Source organism: Orbilia oligospora (genome assembly GCF_000225545.1).
Source record: "Orbilia oligospora ATCC 24927 unplaced genomic scaffold scaffold00110, whole genome shotgun sequence".
NCBI classification, from domain to species: domain Eukaryota; kingdom Fungi; phylum Ascomycota; class Orbiliomycetes; order Orbiliales; family Orbiliaceae; genus Orbilia; species Orbilia oligospora.
Window position 1 is genome coordinate 99927 of NW_011645667.1, and position 21382 is coordinate 121308.

A 21382-nucleotide genomic window follows, 5' to 3' on the forward strand; every position below is an offset into this window, starting at 1 on the left:
CATTTTGGTATATCCATCAAGCGATGGCACGTCTATTACATGCTCGCCAGAACACAGACATGGTTTTTGGACAACACTTAACACTTCTCTTCGACAACTGGACGAACAGGTGCTAATTTCCGCGACACGACGGGTGACTACACACGAGTTCAGCTTCATGATAGAGTAAGGTCGGCTTCGAAGTGACCAAAACTAGGTGGTCAGTTGCTCCTACATAGGGTCCTGATAACCCTGTAATATCGGGCCAAGGCATCCCCCAGACTACATATCGGGCGGAGTTGGCCTGGTTGTTATCAAAGCGACAAAATTCCAACATCTGCAACACACGAGTAATGTATTAATGTCCACCACACAAGACTCACGGATGTTTACCTGTTAAAGCTACGAATTACTGCGCCCAGCTTTGGGTTCTAATGCCCTAATTTGCCGGTCTTTAAAGAGCACTACAGCTAGATGAATCCAACAAAAAACCCATTGGTCGGGTCGGAAGAACTCGGATGTTGTGGAAATCCGGCATCGGAAACCGAGCGTGCTAGCATCTTCTCGAGCTCCGAATTTTCGATTGTGATCGAATGAAATGGTCTTGAACCCGACTTGACGCCCCGAAGTACTCAATTGACCTCCCGCAGCTAATCATGAAGCACTGGCCACAAGATCCAGTGTCGCAGATTGGCTTATCGATATGCTCAGCACACTGTTGCATGTACCTGCATCTTTCGCAATAAACTTTATACAGGGGCCCATGCAAAAAGATTTTTTTTTCGGCCTATCAACGAAAGCCCTAAACCGTTGAAGTTGGCGCCTGAGGAACGGAGACGTCGAATTGCCCCGATCCTTTGCTCACAATTTCTCGTCGTCGGCGTTGGGGCCCGTCAATGCATGGTGACTTGTTTAAAAATCCATCACACGGAGTTCTTGCGAAGACCGACAAGATCGAAGTCTAGGATACTACCTGTCAAATCTCTGCCGATGCAGACCCTTCTGCGACTCTAACCCAGGTCCGGGATCCGGGACGTGCAGGAATTTAATTTTATGCGTATGCGATATGAGGTGTTTCAATGATCATTGGAGGCTGCAGCCCGCGATGGGGCCATCGTCACGCAGGTTTTCAACGAGGAGTGAGTGACCCGACAGCCATACGAAAATACGTTTATTCTCGAAGTATTGGAGAAACTTTGCACGGACACAAGATTAGACTGCATACATACTTATGTACATACATCAGCCCCGGAGATCACTGACAGACGCGTCTTTAAAATTAATTGAAGGACCGGTGGGGCCATTGATGATCGCTAGAACAAAGTTCGAGACTCAGGCACACAACATCGGCATATCGCAGTCGGTTTGGGCCGCGAATTGCAAACCCGGCCCTACGAGTCCAAAACTTCCCGCACTTGCATAATCGCTGCATAGGCGACCTGGTGTCGTCTTACTCGATGGCGAAAATCGAAGCAAAAAACGTTAGAACTAAGCAAGGTGGGGCGAGAAGGTTTTTTTTTTGTTCTGGCCTCCCCTCCACCCTTGTACATAACAACTTCCATGTTCGGGACGGGCTGAGAAATTCTTTTGGCAAAATCAATCATACACAGACATTCGCTGCGCAAGTTAAACGTCATTTGTCAAAGGAAAGAGGAATGAGACTCAACGGAGCGCGTTGTTTCCCGGGTTAAAATTTTTCCCAACCCCATGTCTCTGTTGCTATTTTTTGTCGTCAATGCCAGCGGAATATTCCACGACACACCATGGACTGACTACATGGGTTGTTTGATTTCAGTAATCTCGACCGAGAGGAAGGAGGGAAAAAATAAAAAAAAATATAAAAAAAAGCAGGAAATGGACTGGCCGGGAGAGCGCCCAGATGAGAATGGAATGCGGAACCTGTTTATGATCACTGCATTTTTCATTCTTTCCTCATCACGCCTGCCGCCGAATCACGAGCTGCGAGATCTGTTGGCTAACTTTCTGTGCAACGTGAGCTGACATGTGCCTTCGTGTGTGAGGCTTAGGAATCCAATGCAAGCAGCATGGATGCAGGAACAGGCCGAGCTCGAAAACTTGTATTTCCACGTCACAACTTGGTCACTTTGCGAGTGGAGGATAAAATGCTATGGCCTAGCACATACATACGGAGACCATTTTGCACCCACCGGTTGAAAGTCTCTTACTGGCCCAATCCATGCCTCCGGGACCCAGAAACTCTATTAAAAAACTGAGTTATTTTTCGCTAACATGTGCAGTTGCAACGCACATAGGCGAAAAACAATGATTGATCTTTATGGGCAAGTCGGGTGGTCTTGAAATGGCCGTCGATGCTCATTAGCTGGAGCTGGCTTTCTGAGATTGGAGATATCCACTGCTTGTTGTACATACCGCCGGCTAGCAGGCTAACTCCAGTTGGTGAAGATTTGGGTGATAATATCATGGACCCACCTGCTCCCACACCTTACTTTGTATGGTTGCTGCATATACCCCTGCCTACATAGTACAGAAAGAACACAAGAAAGAAGCTCTATGATCCCTGTACATCGGCCGCGGGCTCCAGATTCTGGGTAGCGGGGATGGATTCAGTGCAGCCGATGGGAGCTGAATCGGTGCGGAAAACTGTGGGCGAGGTTTTTCTGAAACATGACCGTTTGATTTGGTTGGGAATGCGCTCAATGTTCCTACGTACTAAGTAGGTGAGAAGAAGAAGAGGAAGGGCAAAGGTACGCCACGTTGTAAAACGTTTTTCTCGTCTCTTTTTTTTTTTCCGGCATCATAGGCTAATAACAAGAACCAACGTGATATAACGGCGAAATCACAGCCATAAGACGAGGTTCACAGATACATATACTTTGGACTTCAGTATTCATTGGAGAATGACATACGGAATGAGAAGGGAGTTAGTCCGACCCACTGTGAAGAACTGAGAACAAAGGATGGTATTCACCGTCATGCAAGCGGCTGGCGGAGATGTTTGAACCTGGTTAAAAGGGCAAGGATTCGATATTCTTTTATCACGGTTTAGCCCAAACCAAGACCTGTACATAGCAGGCTCGAAGAAAGACAGCGCTGCCATGCTGTGTGAGTCGTGACCTTGTTTTGGCACAACCGGCCAACCTCCCTGCCCTCAAATCCCGCTAGCTAGACACACCACACCTCTTATTGCTGACAGTTTCTAGTTCCCGTGATTTCCAGCTCTCATTCTTCTTTCGCCGTCAGATATTCGACGTCAGTGATATAACCGCCTTCACTGTCAACTATTTTGTCATCAATCCATCGACGGGTGATATCTCCATATACACAAAGGCGGGACGGGTCCAATTGAGTTCTTGCGCAACGGCAAAAAAGTTTGGTCTTGTACCACCAGGAAACTTGGGATCCAACCTCTGTGTTGTGCTTCCGAAGTTTAGTTTGCTCGCCCATACGATTGCGCCAGTGAATTCCAATCACGACGCTGGTCGTAGGCGTCCGTGGTTGTGCGGAGTTCCTAGAACATAAAAGAAAGAATCGAAGCAGAATACGTGGTGGACCGACGGCTACAAATTCCAGCTCTTTGTTGAAGCTTTTTTTGGGGGGGCCTTTGTTAACGAGAACAAATCAAATCAAACCAAAAAAACAAAAAGGAAGCGACGGATTCTGGAAGAAAAAAACGTTGGCAACCTGCTATTCGACAGATACTGCAGGTTGACATCAGCGTTCTCTCGACAGATTGGGGGCCGAGAACCACACCAATTCCCTAGGTTTTACGGACACTGACCGTCTAACCTGTTCCTGCCTTTGCACCTGCGACTAATTGAGGAGAAGGGTTTTTATACACGGCTTTGATCTTCAAAGACGGTAGCGAGTGTCCCGCTCTCGTACAGAAGACCAACCACAAGGCCGCCTAATACAAGGTTTCTGCAGTTAGCTATAGTGGAAAGAAGCTACAGCAACACTGCAGCATCTATAGTGGGGAGAGAGACGATAGTCCGAAACTGGTACAATTTGCTATTAGATATCCCACTGGCCGTCGGCGAGTTTGGTTAAACCCTAGGTGTCGAATTCCGCAGCTCCCACTCGACGCTCGACAATTTAAAACCCAACCAGGGCAGGAAAGGACAGGACGATAGTCACGTTTTCCCTGTCGGCGTGTCGTGTTGGATTTGCTCGCTAGAACTCAGGCGCAAACTGCGACTTGCGAACCAGGAACCGCGCACGCAAGTGCTCTTCATGTTTGGCAGAGGCCTATTACTAGTCCTCTCCACTTGCATAAAGTCTGCGTGAGGCATCTTCCCGTTCTTCTCCACGCTTTGTGCCGTGGGGGCCGGCCTGGCTGGCACCATTCAACCACGCTTTCCCCCGCCATCTTTGAGTTTCTACTAAGAGGCATATTTGATATTGGACAATAGCCTTTTACGCCTAGTCATTATCATCCAACCAACACTGTTGCTGTTTGATCTTTATATGTTTGTCAGAGTTTCCGCCGGGTCACGACATACCCAGATCTAACAGGAAAATACTACTGTGCGACAACGACAATAGGACCTAAAAAAGAATACGACGGGACTGGATTTGTTCCGTTTCCTATCAATTAGCTTATACAACAGGAGGACAGACGCACTTCAGGAAGCCTCGTTAGTTCTGCAGGGACCATTTCTTTTCGCCTTATTTTCTTTTTCGATTCTTCCAGAGGCTCCCAGAATTCGGAAGGGCTCAGCCAAGGACATACATAGGTGCAACATTGAGACCAGGAACCATTTAGCAAACGGAACCTGGGTATCACAAACCACGATAACTCTAGGCATCGGGTCCGTGTTGGTCGGGTTTTGAGGATAGAAAAGCGAAAGGTGTACAACGTCACTTTTTCCGTCGCTGCTACACACCTGGTTCAGTATCGAACGTTACGATAAACAATCCGGCTCTTACCACCCTTCGTTTTGGCCTTTGGAGGCAATTGATATAGCTAGGAACCGCAACTTTGTAATTGGGGCGGCGACAATCGATTAGTTCCCGTTGTTTGCCTCGGTGCAGCAAGCACCTCCCGTCTGGTATCAACGTTTTCAGGACTGCATCCTCGAGTTTCAATTTGCAACGATTTGGTGTCTCGGTTTGTGCAACAAACGCACAGGAACCCAAGCCCAAGAGGGTGTCCTTGAACAAGAATAGAGCTATACATAAGAGGCTGCGGGAGAGCCGTCTCCCTTACTACCATTACGCTCCGGTCTCTTTAAAATTGGAAACGGTTGGGTATTAGTCGGTTGACAGCTATCTTATTTTAGCGTGGTTAGAAGACAACAACAGCAACAACCTACACCATCATGGAATCTGTGGCAATGTCAACGTCAGGCCTAGGCCGTCTATCAGAAAGACGGGGTATCCAAAAACTGGCTCATATCGAACCGCCAGTGGCTTCTAGTACTGTTTTTCGACCATTCCAAGCTCACAAATCGTCCTTATCTCAGGTGATGGATGCTGAACCCATCCTCTCTACGTCTAACTCTTCATCCTCGTTAGCGTCGTCCATTAGTAAAATCTCGATATCAGCGCCGAGACTGCAAAGTTCTTCGTCTTCATTAGCGACCACCCCTCTAGAGCCCCTCTTAACAAATTTTGAAATATCGCCTTCATTACCCATGACACCGGAAATTGGCGAGTTTCAAGGGAATTGGCGACAGCTAGACGACGAAGTGGTTGCAACATATAGTGGACTTGGCCTCGATTGCGAAATCTTAGAAGACATGAGGCGGAAGACAAGATCAAAAAGTCTATCAGAGCGTGTCTTTCCTGGTGCCAAGTCTAGAACACCATCTACGTCCACGATTGCGGAGTTGGCAGAGATCGAACTATCCGAGCTTGCTGATGATGCGGACGGTGTGGCATCAGTGAGACCTTCAATAGGTAAACAATAGGCAGAATCATTCATCCAGAAAGTAACATATACTAAGACCAGATCTAATAAGTTCAACTAGATATGTCGGTTAAGTTATCGCATTCGACAATACAACCTGGAAATGAAGAGCTCTACGACCCTGATACCCTTTCAGACCCTTCTGCCCCAACTTCGCCGGTGCCTGAGTATATGGGTAGAACTAGCAGGAGGGCAACCGTGCTCCAACGTATGCTGCCGCCGAAGCTAAGAGCAACTATGCGCAGAAGGTCGTCCAGCACACACTCGCCACATGCTCCACCTCCAATCCCCCCACTCTCTACTATGCCTACTTTTTACCAACAAGCACCAGAAACCCCAGATGAGGATTTCGACTCTTACTTCGCCGAGAAACTACCACTCCCAGACAATGATTCTTTCTCCTCGATCGAGGAAATGATACATACCTGTGCCCCAACCCCTCCGCTCCCTCCCTTTGTCATGCCGGACTATTTTACCAAGACCATGCTTATTCCGTCAACACTATGTTCTGCAACAACATCACCCACATCGAACCTGCCGCCACTGGCCGAGAACTTTCCTGAAATAGTTCCCCTGGGTGCGGGCGATTTGGTCAAGTCCCCATTGCCTCAACCTCCAATATCGCCTCTGGGATCACCGGGACTGCCGCCAGTGCGGGGTACGGCACTGAATATCATTAATCCGATGTCTCTCACCACCTACCAACATCAGCAAGTGGTGCCAGACGTTGTAGAATATGATTCTCCAGCTATTTTATCGCCAAAACATCGCCGCCAGGTCTCTGGTGAGGGCCCGGTAACGGCTAACTCCCTCGCTGATATGATCCAGCAAATGATTCGGGAAGATGAAGCTTTTGAGGTCACAGAAAAACATCTCTCTGAAAGCGGTTGGACTACTCCACAAGAAGTCCAAGCCATCAGATATCAAAGGCAAGACACAAACATGGAATGGAAAAAAAGGATTGCAGAATCCAAGAAGATTCTCATCGATATCAGAAAACAAGAGGTGCAGGCATCCACCCGCACTGAGAACGTATAAAAAAGCGCTCAGTGAGCACATGCGTGCAAAATGCTGGAATAGAACAGGGTTTCGAAATTTTGCGAAATACCGATTTCTTTCTACAGCAGTAACGTTTATTTATGACATCTACGACATGTTTCTTTCCTTTACATAATACCCACAGCGCAGGTTGCTTTCAATTTCACCTGTCTATATTCTCATCTGACATACACCGGATTTCTCGGATACGATGTGTCTGGTATTGCAACGCTCCTTCCGAAATATTTTCTATTTTTTCCTATACCTCCCTTTTCTTTTTTGTTGCCCTCCCGAAGGGTAGAAGGCGTTTCAGGGTTTCTTCCGAGGTGGTACCGCTGGCTACAGATCCCACCCTAAAAATTATTTGAATGAGTTGATAGGACGGAAAAGCATTATTACAAAAATGGAAAAGAATTCTGAGACCATTTGATGTTTTATATTGTTGAGGGTTGCATGGCGTACTTTGTAGTATTTGGCGGCTTAATGTCTCTCTTTTACCATGAACCTCTTATTCCTTACTTTTATTTTTAACATTAAAAAAAAGACTGCCGAGGGTGGGTTTATTGATGATTCACTAGTACTATAGTACTATAGACACCAAGCCGGTCTGGCTAAGTATGACTATGTATGTATGTCGGTGTCATCTCCTTCCCACTTTGTATAACGAATTTCCTTGAAAATTGTTTTTCTGTTGTATCACTATTTGGATGGCGAGACGAAAAAAATATGAAATGTATAATAAAAACTGTGGGTTCATCCTTTCTCTTCCTTGTTTCGATATAACAGAATCGTTGCTCCGTGAAACTCGCCTTTTGAGACAGAAGATGTGGGCGTACAAGTCCCCTGTGCTGTGTTGCAAGATGTTGGATGTTGGAGTCGTCTAGGATATTGATACTGAGGTTCTAGCTCCCTGAGATGCTTGATATAATGGGGCTTAGGTTTTAGCCTTGCTAATACGAAGTAGGATCTAAATAGGAAGGATTCCCTCGGCCTCTTGTAAGTGCGCCTAGCGATCTATCAGAAGCGAGCATGCGAGATTGGAATATCACTAGGTCCGGATGTGCAGTGGATGCATGCACGATGCATGGGGTAGAGATGGGCAGGATGCATTAGCCCATTAGGATCTTCGTCCGGGTAGGACTTTTAAATTTAGGTATAGACAGGGATCTCGAACCCGGCGAGCACGCCGATATTTTTTGGGGGGCCGAGACTACACTATGAAACAGGTACCAACGTTTACGCTCATTTGCGCCTCGAGGCCAGGCTACACTTATCTATACTATCTTTTCGGTAGATTGCATGCGAGAAGCCTGCTTTAAACACTGTAGCAGACACGATGTTTACCCTTCTAGCTAAACCATGGCTTCGGAATTTGAGATCTGGGACTTTATTTCTTTTTCATCGAATACCTAAAATCGTATTAGACTATTTCGAAGGCGAAGCCTTTGACGAGTGTGACTTACAAGTATATACTCTCCCTAGTATACCCTTCAAATCCTTCGTCCTTTATCTCTGTCATGACGAAGTGTTTCCGTATCGATTTGATAAATCTCATATCTGCCTAGAGCGGGGACTATTGTGAGTTTACGGGAACACCAACTTGACACCCCGACATTATACAAGAGCTAGGCCATACCTTTCTCCGCTTCTTGAAACAGAATATAACCTCTGTATTGGGGCCAGCGATGTCGCATCTAGACCCAAGGTAGGTAAGTTTCATGTACTTGGATGTACTGCAGCTGTAGTTCTGGGAGCTGGCCTACAATGTCTTCTCGAGCAAGGGAAATGCCGGTTCGAAGTACACGCAGTCAGCTGCGAGTAATATATCTACCGGAGCCCTCGTCACGAAATCAGGTAATGGGTCTGCCCTATTTGCCCAAGTCTCAGCCCATGTTCCAATCGCACTCGCAAATCGTCGTGATATGTGTTTCCACCAACCAATCAAGTAATCCACACTCGATCTTGTTCCCAAGTCCGTTGAACTCGACATTTTTCTGCATTAAATCCATCATGGCATGCATGTCTGTCATCCAGAACTCACATCCACCCTTTTCGACATCGCCGCCAATAGTGTCAAGCTCTAGCCCAATCGCTAGTCCGGTGACCCCGCCACCACTCCCAAGCTCAATTATTCGCTTTCTAGCTAAGTCATTTGTATCTTTGTACCGGTTGATAAAATATTTGGCTAATCGGACACCTGCAGGCCATAGTTGGCCTCCACAGCCTTTTGTAAGGTCCTCAATGAGCTGGAGGGGCGCCTTCGTCAACGTGCCATCGAGGGTTGTAGTTGTAACTCGCCCAGGTTCAAGATTCTCTCGTGGGGCTACAAGGTCGTTTGGGAACTTAAAATCGGATGCGTCAATGCTGGAGAGCGAGGAGGACCGGGATCGAGACTCCGCCATCGAAGTTGTTTGAAGCTCTTTCTTGTGGTTTCTTGGAGCCCATTTCGATACCATTTTTAAATTTCGGCCTATTCCTGATTGGTAATGTTCCATTTTTGGATATGCAACAATTTCAACACGATTTTAGCAGCACCAAGCCTGGTATTAGTATTCCTTTGTAGCTATATATCTGATCCGGCGGGGCCTTCTTTTGATATAGCGAAGTACTTATATAGTTTCGGGGTGTGCGGTAGAAAAGGAAGGAAAAAATACAGTAAATATAGGTAAGTCCTGCTCCTGCCACGGCTCGACTGAAGATATTGGCATTAGTGACTGCATTTCTGGATGTCTTCCATACAATAAACGACGCAGAGAGGTTTATAAATTTACCACATACCCCTTCAAACGGAATACCCAATTTGTTGTATGATTAAATAGTAATGCCTGAAAGTCTGTCATATATTACTCCCTGGTTTCGAGCAATGTTGAGGTGGGGCTACGTGCACCTAAAATGGCTTTCTTTGGAGAATCGGGTTTCCAGGAAGTATGATTTGTTCGAACGGTCATACCTTTGTAACTGCTGAAAAATGGCTCCCAGATGCATCTCTCTCCTGTAAGAAACAAACGACAATAATGAGTAAATCAAGATGGTCGGAGTACTAAGCTATGCGTGATTTCGTTGCGAGATAACAGATATCTGATCGAAGATGGACTAGTTTTGAACGGCTAGAAACGTCGAACAGAAGCAAGAGGCCCAAGTACACATAAGAAAGTCACCTATTCGATCTACGTGACCAAAGTGGTATATCCGTAGTAAGTTAATTGTCAACGTCTATGGCTCTAGCAAGGATATAACTGCCTTATTTACATCGCCGGACTGCCAACGTCCACGTGCCTCATAGGGATTATTTGCCACTACGTTATTTTTTGCCCTCCCCTTCCTCCTTAAAATTTCCATTTTCTTTCTCTCCTCCTCTTTCTCACTCCATTTTTGCTTTTTTCACCAAGAAACTATTTTGCAAACCACATGAAGCACCTTAATACGAAATTCCAGTGGTCCCACTCCCTGCTCCGTATTTACATCACCCCCTTTGCCAAATATGTCGCCCATAGCACCTGGGTTCATCAAAAATGGGTTGTATCAAGGTAGTTCGGCAAGCTATAGCTGGTGTCTAGGTACTTATGGTGGACTCTTGCAGACTAGTCAGCTTTTTTCCCGCAAGCATCGTGTACCGCGTACCGATTGCTATTGTTTAATTGTCAGTGATGAAAGCCTACGTATTGAGTTAACGCAAAGGCCTCTACCCCCCGGGTAGATATAAACCGCGAGTCCTAGAGCCCCCTCGTAGACTTACTGGCTTCACAATGCGGCCAGAGAGGTCACATTATATGTTATTCTACGAGTATAACCATGAAGCCCCCCGCCAATTACAGGCACGGCCCACTCATGAGCTTTATTTGGTGACGTTTTAGGCGAAATAGGGAAGAGGGTCAGATACGCCGGCTTATTCTGACGCCAAATGCACACTGTCATAGGTTACAATTATATTTAACAGCCTCCAGACCATTTGACAGCCCTTGCCGAAGCGTTTTAATACAGGACTATTAACAGCCATTACTTCTTTGTTTAATAGAAGCTAACAAGCCTCTTAACTAGACCTTCCCATTTACGTTGTGGCTGCAAGGTCGCCGTTTGGTATTAACTCTATGGGGACATTTTGTGGCCTAGAAAGTTGGCAACCTTTCTACACAGATGTCGCTCTGTAGTTAAGGTCTAATCAGAGCCAAGAAAAGCATACCTTCTACCAATATATGTACAAGGTCAAGTTAATGGCTCATACATTGAGACTATATAATGAGGACATAGCTAGGATTTAAAATTCTTGGGGACACTATTGAAGCCTTCTAAGGCTTAGAGTTGGGAGGCCCTACGTTGGGGTCCACACCCGAGCTCTGCCGATTATAAAAGGGAGCCTACTTCAGGAATCTTCCTGGGGAGTCTACCTCCTACCAACCTCTTACTCTCTAGAAACCCAACTTTAAACACGTCTCCACCTCATTTCCATCTCATCTCCACCCTACTTCAACCCTACCTCCATCCCATACATCATACTCTAATATCCCTTCTCACCCCCATCAATCCATCATCGTTGCAATTGAATAAAGATTCACGCAACTCTAGGCTACGGTGGAATCGCTTGTTGATTAATATGCCTTCCGAAGACGAAACTGCAAGACTTCTCAGGCAGCAAGCCGTAAGTTCTGCTTGACAAAATTCCCTTTTCTCTCTCATGGCGTGTTACTAACAAGCAGAATCGGCCTACTAGGAGGACCTTGGGAATCACCGTATTACAGCGCTCCCACTCGGTGATCGTCAACCAGGTCGTCGTGGTGCCTTTCAACGCTTGCGCCGACCTATCCAAGGAGCTGGAGACGCTCGCTTTGATCTTGGACCTCGCCCTGGGGGTCCAGCTCTCGGCCCTAGCGTCCGTCGAGCTGAAGTCGACCAAAGATGGCTCGGTAATTTCTTGGATTTCTGTTTTGTATGATACTAGTATCGTATCTAACCTTTCTCGCCAGCTGTCTTTGACGACTCTATGGTTATTGAACGGCCAGATGGTATTGGTGGTGGAGACCTTCATAGGTAAGGAGTCGTTCCAAACAATATTTTTCCAAAAAAGAATTGTCATATTCATAGTATTAACTTGGATGGGAATTCTAGAGAAGGTATTAACTTCCGCCCTCGACGACGAAGGAGTCTTTCGGATGTCTCCATCTCCCAAAGCGTACGAGATGCTCTCATCACCGAAACCAGGAATATTGCTGCAAGGAACCCTGTTGGCCCTTCAAGCTTTCGCGGGAGGGGTGGCGGCCCACGCCGATTCCCAGTCCCCCCAGTCCAACCTCTAGGCCGTCCAAGATATCAGTCAGCGAATACTCAACTTAATTCACAACCCCGCGGACTTGTTATTCAACCTCGTCCGGCTCGCCCAGGGATACCTGGAAACGCCAGGCATGGGGTTTTTCTGCCCTTATATTATTGTCTGCTGCTAATATTTTATTAGGACCGGGAATTGGAGCGCTCCAGGGCTTGTACACGACCAAGGTGCCTTTTTTGATAAGATGACAAAGAACACCGGCCTTCGCTGTCCTCCGATGGTAGTGAATCAACCAGGGACCTCTAAGAATTCGAAACCTCTTGCCAAACCAATGGCTTCTGCGAAGGATTTACCACTCGAAGTTATTAGTTCCCAAACCGAAAAGCCAGTTCAACCCATTGAGTCATCCGATCAACCTCCTGAACCCGCGGATCAACTTACTGAGCAGCCGAAACCAAAGCCTACTTCTAACTTTATTCCACCTCATCTTCGACATACACTAAAGAAACAAGGCCCCGAATCAGAGGTGGAAGGCAAACAAGCTGAGTCAAATGTTGAACAGACTAGTCAACCGGTTATTCTCGTTCAGGCTTCAAGTACAGCCCCAGCGCCTGTCGGGGACCGGCTAGACGTAAATCCTGCCAGAAAGCAGCTTTTATTACTCGCTGAAGAAGTCCGACGAGTTCCGAGAACTTCCAATTCGTCTGCACTACGCAGCGTTAGTCAAGGAGGATCTCCACGCATAAGACCTCAGTTTTTCCCTCCCCTGGGGGAATCCAGGAACCCACTGACCTCAGCCCTGAAACTTCGTGGCAACGCTCCGCCATTTCCGTTTCCCATCCCTCTGGGGTTCTATATCTCCCCTGAGTTCGCCACCCAGTTTTGGAACCTTGTTGCAAAACCCTTATGGGAGCAACTGCTGGAAGATTATGACGATGTTCAACAGCAGATTATCTTCCTGACGTGGTACTATGCCGAAAAGCCACATGAATGGAAGGAAGTCATGAAGACTGGTCCTCCTACTCGCGAAACGATTGTAAGTTTGTCCCATATGTATTAAAGGTAGTATGGTGTCTAATCTCTTGATTTCTAGCTCAGAATCAGCGAAGAATACATGGACGAGGATCAAAAAGCCATTTTAGCCTACCGAAAAGCTCAGGAGAGCAAATTCAAGAACGTTATAAGTCCAAAGCTAGGAAGTGCTCCCCAACCGCCCTCGGGTTGGTGGAAGATCAATGCCACAGATAGTATTGCTATTTCGGAATGGGCTGGGAAGTTACAGGAATCTCATCGCAATGCCATGTTGGAATCGCTCAAGGCTCGTATTGCAGAAGAAAGAGATCCCGTTCAGACCAAAATGCTCTATGCCAAAATGGCTTTTCTTATGCATGAGGCTAAGGGGGGACCTGGTAGTCTCGGGGCTCCCGGGAAACAACTTGAGGAACCAAGCGACGAAAAGGACGGCGACGTTTCAGTTCTTGTTCTCGATACGGAGGGCTCGAAGGAAGACAAAGAGAAAGACCTATCATCATTAATTAAGTTGATGTGGGACCACGGTCTAAACCCAGAAGGGGATTCGCTGACAGAGGAAGATTTCCCGCTGACCAAAGAGCAGCAAGCATCTCCGGAACCTGAGTGTCTTCCACCTCCCTCTACTAGTCCTCCAGCGCCTCTTTCCCTGACTACACTTACACCCAATATCTCCACAGCCAATTCCCCACCCCCATCCCCCCCTCGACAAAACCGTTTTAAAGGCTTAGCAAGCACTCATAGTCGCGCTCCATCCTCTCAGAACCACGCTCCGCCCTCTCATAGTAACACTCCACCCTCTCATAGTACCGCGCCACCTCCTAAAGGCCGACACAAAAACAACCGTGGACAAAACGCTCTTAATGATCCATTCAAACCCCGTGGTACTGTGACCACCCCTGCCCATCGCGATCAATCTGACGAGCGTCGTCAACGAGAGAAACAGGAGCGTATGAAGGAGATTAATGAGAAGTTTGCGTCTACAAAGACAGGCCAGACCCAAGGAGCTGATGGACATCAAGAATTCACTCCATCGCTCCTAGAATTTCCTGCTCATCTTTTGAATTTTGGCCCTCAAACTGTAGTTCAGCTTGTTCCTGAGGATACGATCGAAGATTTAAACGAAATGACTTTCGAGGACATAGAAGAGTCTGAACACAGCCAGGTCCTAGAGGACCAAGACTCCCCTCTGCTAGATGATCAAGAAGAGCCTTCTACTGACGATTTTATGCATCTTGAAAACATCATGGAGCACCAACCTGGTATCTCTGAGGAAGAGATTGGTCGGATTCGAGAGATGAACCGAGACTCCGTTCCTGCACTCGCCGTTAATTGTTATTGGAGTTTTGGCCTCCGATTCAGGAGCCCTGTTAGGCCGGGAGATTACTTCACTGTCGAACTCGACTGTACCGCCAGAATGCCTGCGGATTTCCTTAAGCAGCTTCGCGACAAAATCGGTGTCGAGGATTGGGAAGCTGTTTCCTCACACCCGGGATTTCGGGCAGTTGTTGCCCATGCTACGAGAGGATTCTTCATTAAGATGGCTCGCAAGTGGGGTCCACAGTTCATTCATGGAATTGCTTACTAACTCTCCAACTCTCTCTCTGGTTTTAGATTTCCAGAACTCCTTGATTCACGACAAAACTTTCTATATTTTGTTTTACGCAGCAGAAGCCTGTTCGAAAATTCTCGTATCCTCTCATATGCTAACCACCACCAACCCGATCCCCAGCACACCACCTCCTCATTTCATCCTTCCCCGATACACAATCTTGCAGCTACGTATGCATGTACATTTGAATCATGTATTCCTAAGAAGCATTATTCATAATTAGTGCTGTAGCTAAACTCGCAAATGAAATGGAAACAATTATTCCCCTCAATCTATCTGAACTGATGCTTCCGTGTGTTGTTTATGTTGTAGAAGGACATCGAGACGGGGCCAGCGACCAAAATGGGCAAAAGTCTGGAAAGGGCGATAGCTGACAGCTGAACAAGGGAGAGAAATCAATCACTACGTAGGTACCCACCATGTGCACAAGGCTAGGTTACTAATCGATGGCACTAAGTTAGCCAGGCGTATCCGAAGCTAAGAAACAAGACAGAAAGAAAGATTCATGCAAAAAATTTTCGCGCTGTGAATCCGTGCTCAAGCTAAAGCTACCCAAGTTAAGAGGAATGTTTAATTAGCTGCCAATGAGAACACGGGAGCATATCTCGTTTTCACATGCCGAATTAGACGGGTCGCGCAATCAGCCACTATCATATATTATCAAGATGATGTCTCCTGCATCGAATGGACCCTTAAGCCGTTGAGGCTAAGCTAAGGTCGGTACAGCTTCCGATGCAGAGAAAAAAGACTGATTTACTTAAGCGCTACATACTTTCGCTGGAAAAGGGCTGCTGTGAATCTCAACAGGTTTGGCGGCCATGATCCTGACAAGACTACTAAAATTGAACTGTACTGACTCGACTGACTCGGCTGGCATACAAATCACAGCCAGCTAGCCAGTCCGTCTCTAACTACAGGTGATACGTACCTACATATGAAGATGATGTATAAGCCCCTCTTATCACACACGGCAGCACTTTGTGATCCAGCGGAGGATACGTACCGTCCGTCCGGCAAGCCGTCCGGGAAATGCTTAACAGGTCATCTGAACCCGAATTCTAGACCTTGATGTCCGAATGCGTCCCCACCAGTAAGCTCCGACAAATGTAAGACGCAACTCAAATGAACGAACAAAATTAACGAACAAAACGACCAAGAAAGTGAGCTCTCTCCAGAACGTCTTAAACAAGTTGGACTAGCCGTCTTCGAAAAGAAAGGCCCGTTTCGATTGATAAGGAAAGATTCACTTATGTACATGTACCAGGTACTTAAGAAGTCAGTACTTACTTACCTGAGTACTTAAGTAGTTATTTTGCTTTCTTGCCGCTGCACTGCTATATATCTTGCCGGCCCTCCTCTCGCTCTTAACCACTCTATATTTTTACCGGTCGAAGCTTTGACTCCAAAGACTACGTAATACGTATAAGGATATGCAAAAATGCTGTCCAACCGCGACCGCGACCCCTTCATGCCATCGGTAACACAGTATTACCACCAGCAGCACCACCAAAATCATTCGCTGGCCCTGGACGCCGTCCTCAGCTCTTCTAATCCTTCCGGCGCTTCGTCTCCCGCTCGGACGCCCAGTCGCCCACGATCGCTTGCTTCTCCAGATTCGATACCGTCCACACCGGTCTTGAAGGCATGGAATCCAACCTCTGCAGCAGCTTCAACTTCGACGACACCACAGGAGGAGAAGGGCTATGTTGGACGCACAATCTTCATCAACGGCTATCCGGGCACCGGCAAACTGACGGTAGCTAAGGAGTTACAGTAAGTGAACTTACCATCATGCCATTGTGGTGTTTTTCTCCCTTTTTTTTCTTCTCCCTTTTTTTTTTTTTTTTTTCTGTTTTATCACATTTGTCTTTCAGGACGAACGGACCAGGATGAGCAAACTTGGGTTCTTGTTCTGGATGAAGCTTCTAAAAATTGACCCAGCTTGACTGCTAGCTCGTGGTTGCAGGAGAGCTGGTTGTCCTTGCCTACATGGAAATTGGATTTTGCCTGGCGAGAACCATGCCATGCACTAGTTCATGCGCAGGTCATGCACATGCATCGTTAGTCTTGCGTCTTTTCCAGCTGTTCCCTTTTTTTTTCTGTTGGGGGTCACCTTGGCCTTCGGAAAAATATTGATCCCATCGTCTGAGCTGGTTTCTGGCGTGGGGGGGCTACGCACTAAGAGCTAGTCTGGCGGCTGCCCGTACTCGAAACGAAAATGGGAACTGTCCGTTGCAGTTTGGAGAGGGGAACGACGTCAATCCAACGCAAGTTCCGTACGAAAAAAAAAAAAAAAAAAAAAAAGAAGACTAACAAGGTACGGCATGTGTATGTAGGAAGATAATCCCGAACTCCAGGGTATTCGATCACCATCTTCTTATCGATGCGGCACGTGCTACTTTCAATCAATCGGATCCAGAGTACCAAATCCTCCGGAAGGCTTTTGTAGGTTCTTATTTTATTTTCACCTTTTTTTGTTTTTATATCCTCCCTCTTTTCCCTACTACATAAGTACTTACGCAGCTATTTCTCATTCTTACCCAAATTATTACCAAACATTACCAAACTCTTAACTAATCCTGAGTCCGTTAGAGAACAACCCTCTTGGACTCCATCAACACCGCCTCAACAGACCTCTCCCCCACCACATGGATATTTACCGAATGCCAATCAAACTCCCACATCGGGACGTCCATCTCCCATGAATACCTTGCCGCCGCGAAACGTCGTTCGTCACCTTTCGTATCGATAATACTCACCTGTTCTCTCGAAGAGAATCTCAAACGTCTATCACATCCTAGCCGGAAAACCACTCCTCGACGGAAATTGACGAATAGAGAAGTCTTAAAAGCGATTCGAGATGAGGAAGTCATTCATCGGTTTGGAGATTGGATCGGTGTCAGGGAACTGCTGGTGGACAATTCGAAATTAGAACCTGAAGAGGCTGCCGTGGTTATAAAAACTTTCTTGGAGAAGATTGCAGTTGAACAGGCTATGATGGGGTGTATTCCCGAATCGAGTAGTTTGGTAAACAATGGTGGTGGTGGTGGTAGCAGTAGCAGTAGCGGGAGTGTAGGAAAGAGAAGTGGGAAGAGGAGTAGAATGGGGAGTATGAATAATAGTAGAGAGGATGTGCATATGGCCGGTATGACGACGCCGACGAGCACCGTTCCTTCGACTCCTGTACCGCCGAGTAGTTCACATGGAAGGACTAGTATTGCAGCGTTGATGAGTCCGGCTTCACCAATTGGGTAACGTATTTTGAAAGGCTTCCTTTCCTTTTTTCCCCCGATTTTTTCTTTATTCTTATTCTCTCCTCCTCCTCCTCTTCTTCTTCTTTTATGTATATTTTCCATTTGTTCCTCTAGATGGTGGTTTTTAAACTAGACGGGTAGATAGGTGGGACTTCGCTTGATAGAATACCGGAGCATAGTTAGACGGGCTGGGGTTAGCAGACTTTGGGTGTTAGTTGTTTTTATGTCTCCTTTTTTTAAACCTCTTTCTTTAGTTGGTATTTTTTTTTAACAGTTAAGAAAAGTGGAATCTCTCTTCTCATTTATTATCAATTGTCCGTGGCGAGGTGCGAGTGTATCTTAGCAATTAATTAATTATTGTAGTTCTCTTTCTTTTAGTTTATCGTAATGACTATATACATATGGTACGGCGGAAGGAGGTTATATAAACCCCCATAAAAAGAAAGAAAAAAGGGGAAAAGAAGAAAGAGGTGAGCGGAAAGAAGATGAGAGGAAGAAGGGAAAGGAAAGGAAAGGAGAAACGGAGGAGAGGAGGAAAAATATAGTAGGAGAAGCGAAAGAAATAAGCTATTGGGTTTTTTTCGCAGGAAATTCAAAAGCTCTAAACGCTCGAGCGGCTTTCGAAAGAGGGGTAGGTAGGTTCGAAGATGGTCCAAACGCTATAGATAGGATTTCTGAGATTTTTGCAGGAGTGTTGGAGAGAAAGCTGCGGTGCTTGTGCAGCTAGAACAGCATCATTAGGCTTTCTTCATTTTCCCAGAATGGTTGCGAGGCACAAGGTCTCGCGGTAATGGTTTGGGTGATGTTTTCAGTCGGGCTGGCGGGTAGGATGGGCATAAGGGGTGTTTCGATGTCGGTAAAGTGGTCGTATTCTTCATCATTATTAGCAAGCGGAGGGGTACAATATTGTTGCGATGGAATCGTGGTAGTGTAACTGTCTTCGAGCAATGTAAAACCGAAATCCGAGCATTCAGATGCCATATTATAGTCATTCTGAGCGCAAGACGTTTGGTCTTGTTGGGAGGCGGAATTGGAATTGACAACCGGAGTAGGTGAGTCTGGTGTCATATCATCGCCAATGTCCTGGCGGATCTCTCTTGTTTCGTCCAATAGATCTTCAAAATCGGAGTAATTATCCCCTCCTTCTTCGAATAAATCCTCAAAGTCGCTTCGTTCGTCTTCGTTATTGTCTTCCATCATTCCGTCATCATCGTCATCATTATCATCTTGTGAAAGCATATTACGGGTCCCATCGAAGAGGTCCTGAAACTTTTCCAGGGGCTGGGCTAGCAGCTCATTTTCGGCGAGGCTGCTGCTCCTATAGTGTGTCCTTTTTTTAAGACGGGTTCCTTGGAGTGCCTTGAGGATTTGGTGATAGATTTGGCTGCTTAGTGCCTTCTGTAGGTCGATTGCTTGTTCGGCGATTGGGCCGGCATATTCAATCTTGTTTTTCTATGAAACAGATAGCAGGGAATATGTTAGTAAAGGGTGATAGATGAATAGATATAAATACCGTCTTGGAGTCAAACGGTGTCACTTACGATTTGCTTGATTCTGCTCCTGAACAGTGTGTAGTCGTCACACTGTGATGCGTATCTCGCCAGGGTGGAGGTGATAGCTTCGACAGACGCCATCGAGCTCCGTATATGCTATATTGACGGTCAGTATAAAGGTCGATGAAGAGAATTATATCGATGGGAGTGAGGTAGTGTAAGGCAAGACAAGGCAAGGATGAGTAGGTAGGTAGGCGGCAGGCAGGGTAGGTACGTACCTGAGAGGACCCCGGCACGAATAGCCCACCGGTCAGGCTAAGCGATCCCGCCTTATTGTTGAAGAACAAATTAACACACTCGTCGAAGAGAGGCTGGATGTGATCAAACCGGAGTCCAGCAGATTTCGGACGAGTGGCGTATGGGGTGAAGTCAAAGAGCCAGTGGATGGAGCGGATGGATGATGTGGGGAGGTGGAGGGTTGGTGGGAGGGAGGTGTAATGGGGAGAGGAGAGGGTGATATATATGATGTCGTGGGAGGGGATCTCAAGAGATGCGGAGAGCCCGAAGAGGTGCCAAAGCTATTATCAACAAGTATATCAGCGTATATCACATCTAGGCAATTACTTCAGTAGATATGCGGCGACTGAGCGAATAATCCAATTATTTTCAAGTACCAAATTGCAAAGTATGCTAAGTAATTAATTAATTACCTGTGACTTGCAGAGAACCCGGCCCAGTGATTCGGAAACATGGCTCCATTCCTCTGGGAATATATCCTGCTTCCACAGGAGCCGTATATTCAACTTCAGGCAGGTTAGTCAGTACGGTAAGTTTAGACATACTTTATGTATATATATATATATATATATTAGAGGGAAAGTATTGCATACGAGAACTTTTTGGGAGCCTCCTACGGCAAGTGCCCGCCAGAGCGTCTTATTCTTGTCCGATGATGATGGTGATGATGGTGATGGTGATGTTGAAGTTGATGTTGACGGCGGTAGCCAGGCCGGGTGCGGGATGTTGATCGAAACAGTGGCATTGAAATTGAGATGCAGCTTGTTCTGGGCATTCCTGAGCCGGATTGAGTCTGTTATATGGTGGAGCAAGCAGCTATTATCCCGATGAGCATTTCCATGGCCAGAAGCCATACCGAGGGTAATTCTGCAGTTCCTTTTTTATGGATCCCATTGACTCGAGGTTATTATCATATTAGTCTTATCGATATCTCTCTTATTATAATGAAGCTATATAGTAGTAATTACAAATGTGTTGAAGCGACGGTCTCCAACACGCTCTTCAGGGACAGGATTATGTAATCTCCACACGTACTACTAAGTACTTGGTAAAGTAAGCTACATACTTCTTAATACTTCTTATATCAGGTCTAATCTGATACCGAGCAAGACTTGGCAGGGTTAAGTACTAACTAAGTACTTGCTTAAAGTCAAGAAATACGTATTATTACGATGGGCTTTTAGGCAAGTCGGAGGGTACTTTCCCGAATCAACCAGTGCTGTCTCTCTCTCTTTCTCTGCAGCTCTGACCACATATCAACTAAGACAACACCTTTGAACGAGCCTGTTCGTCTGTCTGTTCTGTCTGTTCGTTCGTTCGTTCATCTGTTCATTCATCCTCAAATTCAATCAATCAACAAAGCCCTCAACTCAACCTCCCTGTCCTGTCCCATCCTGTCCTGTCCTGTCCCGTACTCTCCTGCACCTTCCTGCCGAGGCTCTCCTTCTCCCTCTCCCTCTCTTTTCCTGCCGGACTGTCTTCGACGACCAACCAACAAAACTAAGTACTTGATCAACTCCCTTCTCGATT

At 46.5% G+C, this 21382-nt stretch overlaps 5 protein-coding genes across 5 annotated transcripts; 3 read left to right on the plus strand and 2 right to left on the minus strand.

The window, feature by feature from the left end:
* Positions 1–5279: 5279 nt before the first annotated feature.
* AOL_s00110g35 (uncharacterized protein) lies at positions 5280–6907 on the plus strand (the record flags this gene model as incomplete). The annotated part of the gene is made up of 2 exons (XM_011126725.1): positions 5280–5859; positions 5931–6907. The coding sequence occupies 2 exons, from the start codon at positions 5280–5282 to the stop codon at positions 6905–6907; spliced, it is 1557 nt and encodes a 518-aa protein (XP_011125027.1).
* A 1883-nt stretch (positions 6908–8790) lies between these two features.
* Positions 8791–9402, minus strand: AOL_s00110g36 (uncharacterized protein; the record flags this gene model as incomplete). Its single annotated transcript, XM_011126726.1, has 1 exon — positions 8791–9402. One exon carries the CDS (start codon positions 9400–9402, stop codon positions 8791–8793), a length of 612 nt encoding a protein of 203 aa, XP_011125028.1.
* Positions 9403–11498: 2096 nt separating this feature from the next.
* On the plus strand, positions 11499–14784 carry AOL_s00110g37 (uncharacterized protein; the record flags this gene model as incomplete). Its single annotated transcript, XM_011126727.1, has 6 exons — positions 11499–11543; positions 11616–11808; positions 11869–11932; positions 12011–12214; positions 12354–13203; positions 13261–14784. 6 exons carry the CDS (start codon positions 11499–11501, stop codon positions 14782–14784), a joined length of 2880 nt encoding a protein of 959 aa, XP_011125029.1.
* A 1462-nt stretch (positions 14785–16246) lies between these two features.
* AOL_s00110g38 (uncharacterized protein) lies at positions 16247–18063 on the plus strand (the record flags this gene model as incomplete). Its single annotated transcript, XM_011126728.1, has 3 exons — positions 16247–16581; positions 17145–17253; positions 17401–18063. The coding sequence occupies 3 exons, from the start codon at positions 16247–16249 to the stop codon at positions 18061–18063; spliced, it is 1107 nt and encodes a 368-aa protein (XP_011125030.1).
* A 722-nt stretch (positions 18064–18785) lies between these two features.
* AOL_s00110g39 (uncharacterized protein) lies at positions 18786–20706 on the minus strand (the record flags this gene model as incomplete). The annotated part of the gene is made up of 5 exons (XM_011126729.1): positions 18786–19514; positions 19604–19711; positions 19834–20133; positions 20266–20358; positions 20446–20706. 5 exons carry the CDS (start codon positions 20704–20706, stop codon positions 18786–18788), a joined length of 1491 nt encoding a protein of 496 aa, XP_011125031.1.
* Between the last annotated feature and the right edge of the window lie 676 nt (positions 20707–21382).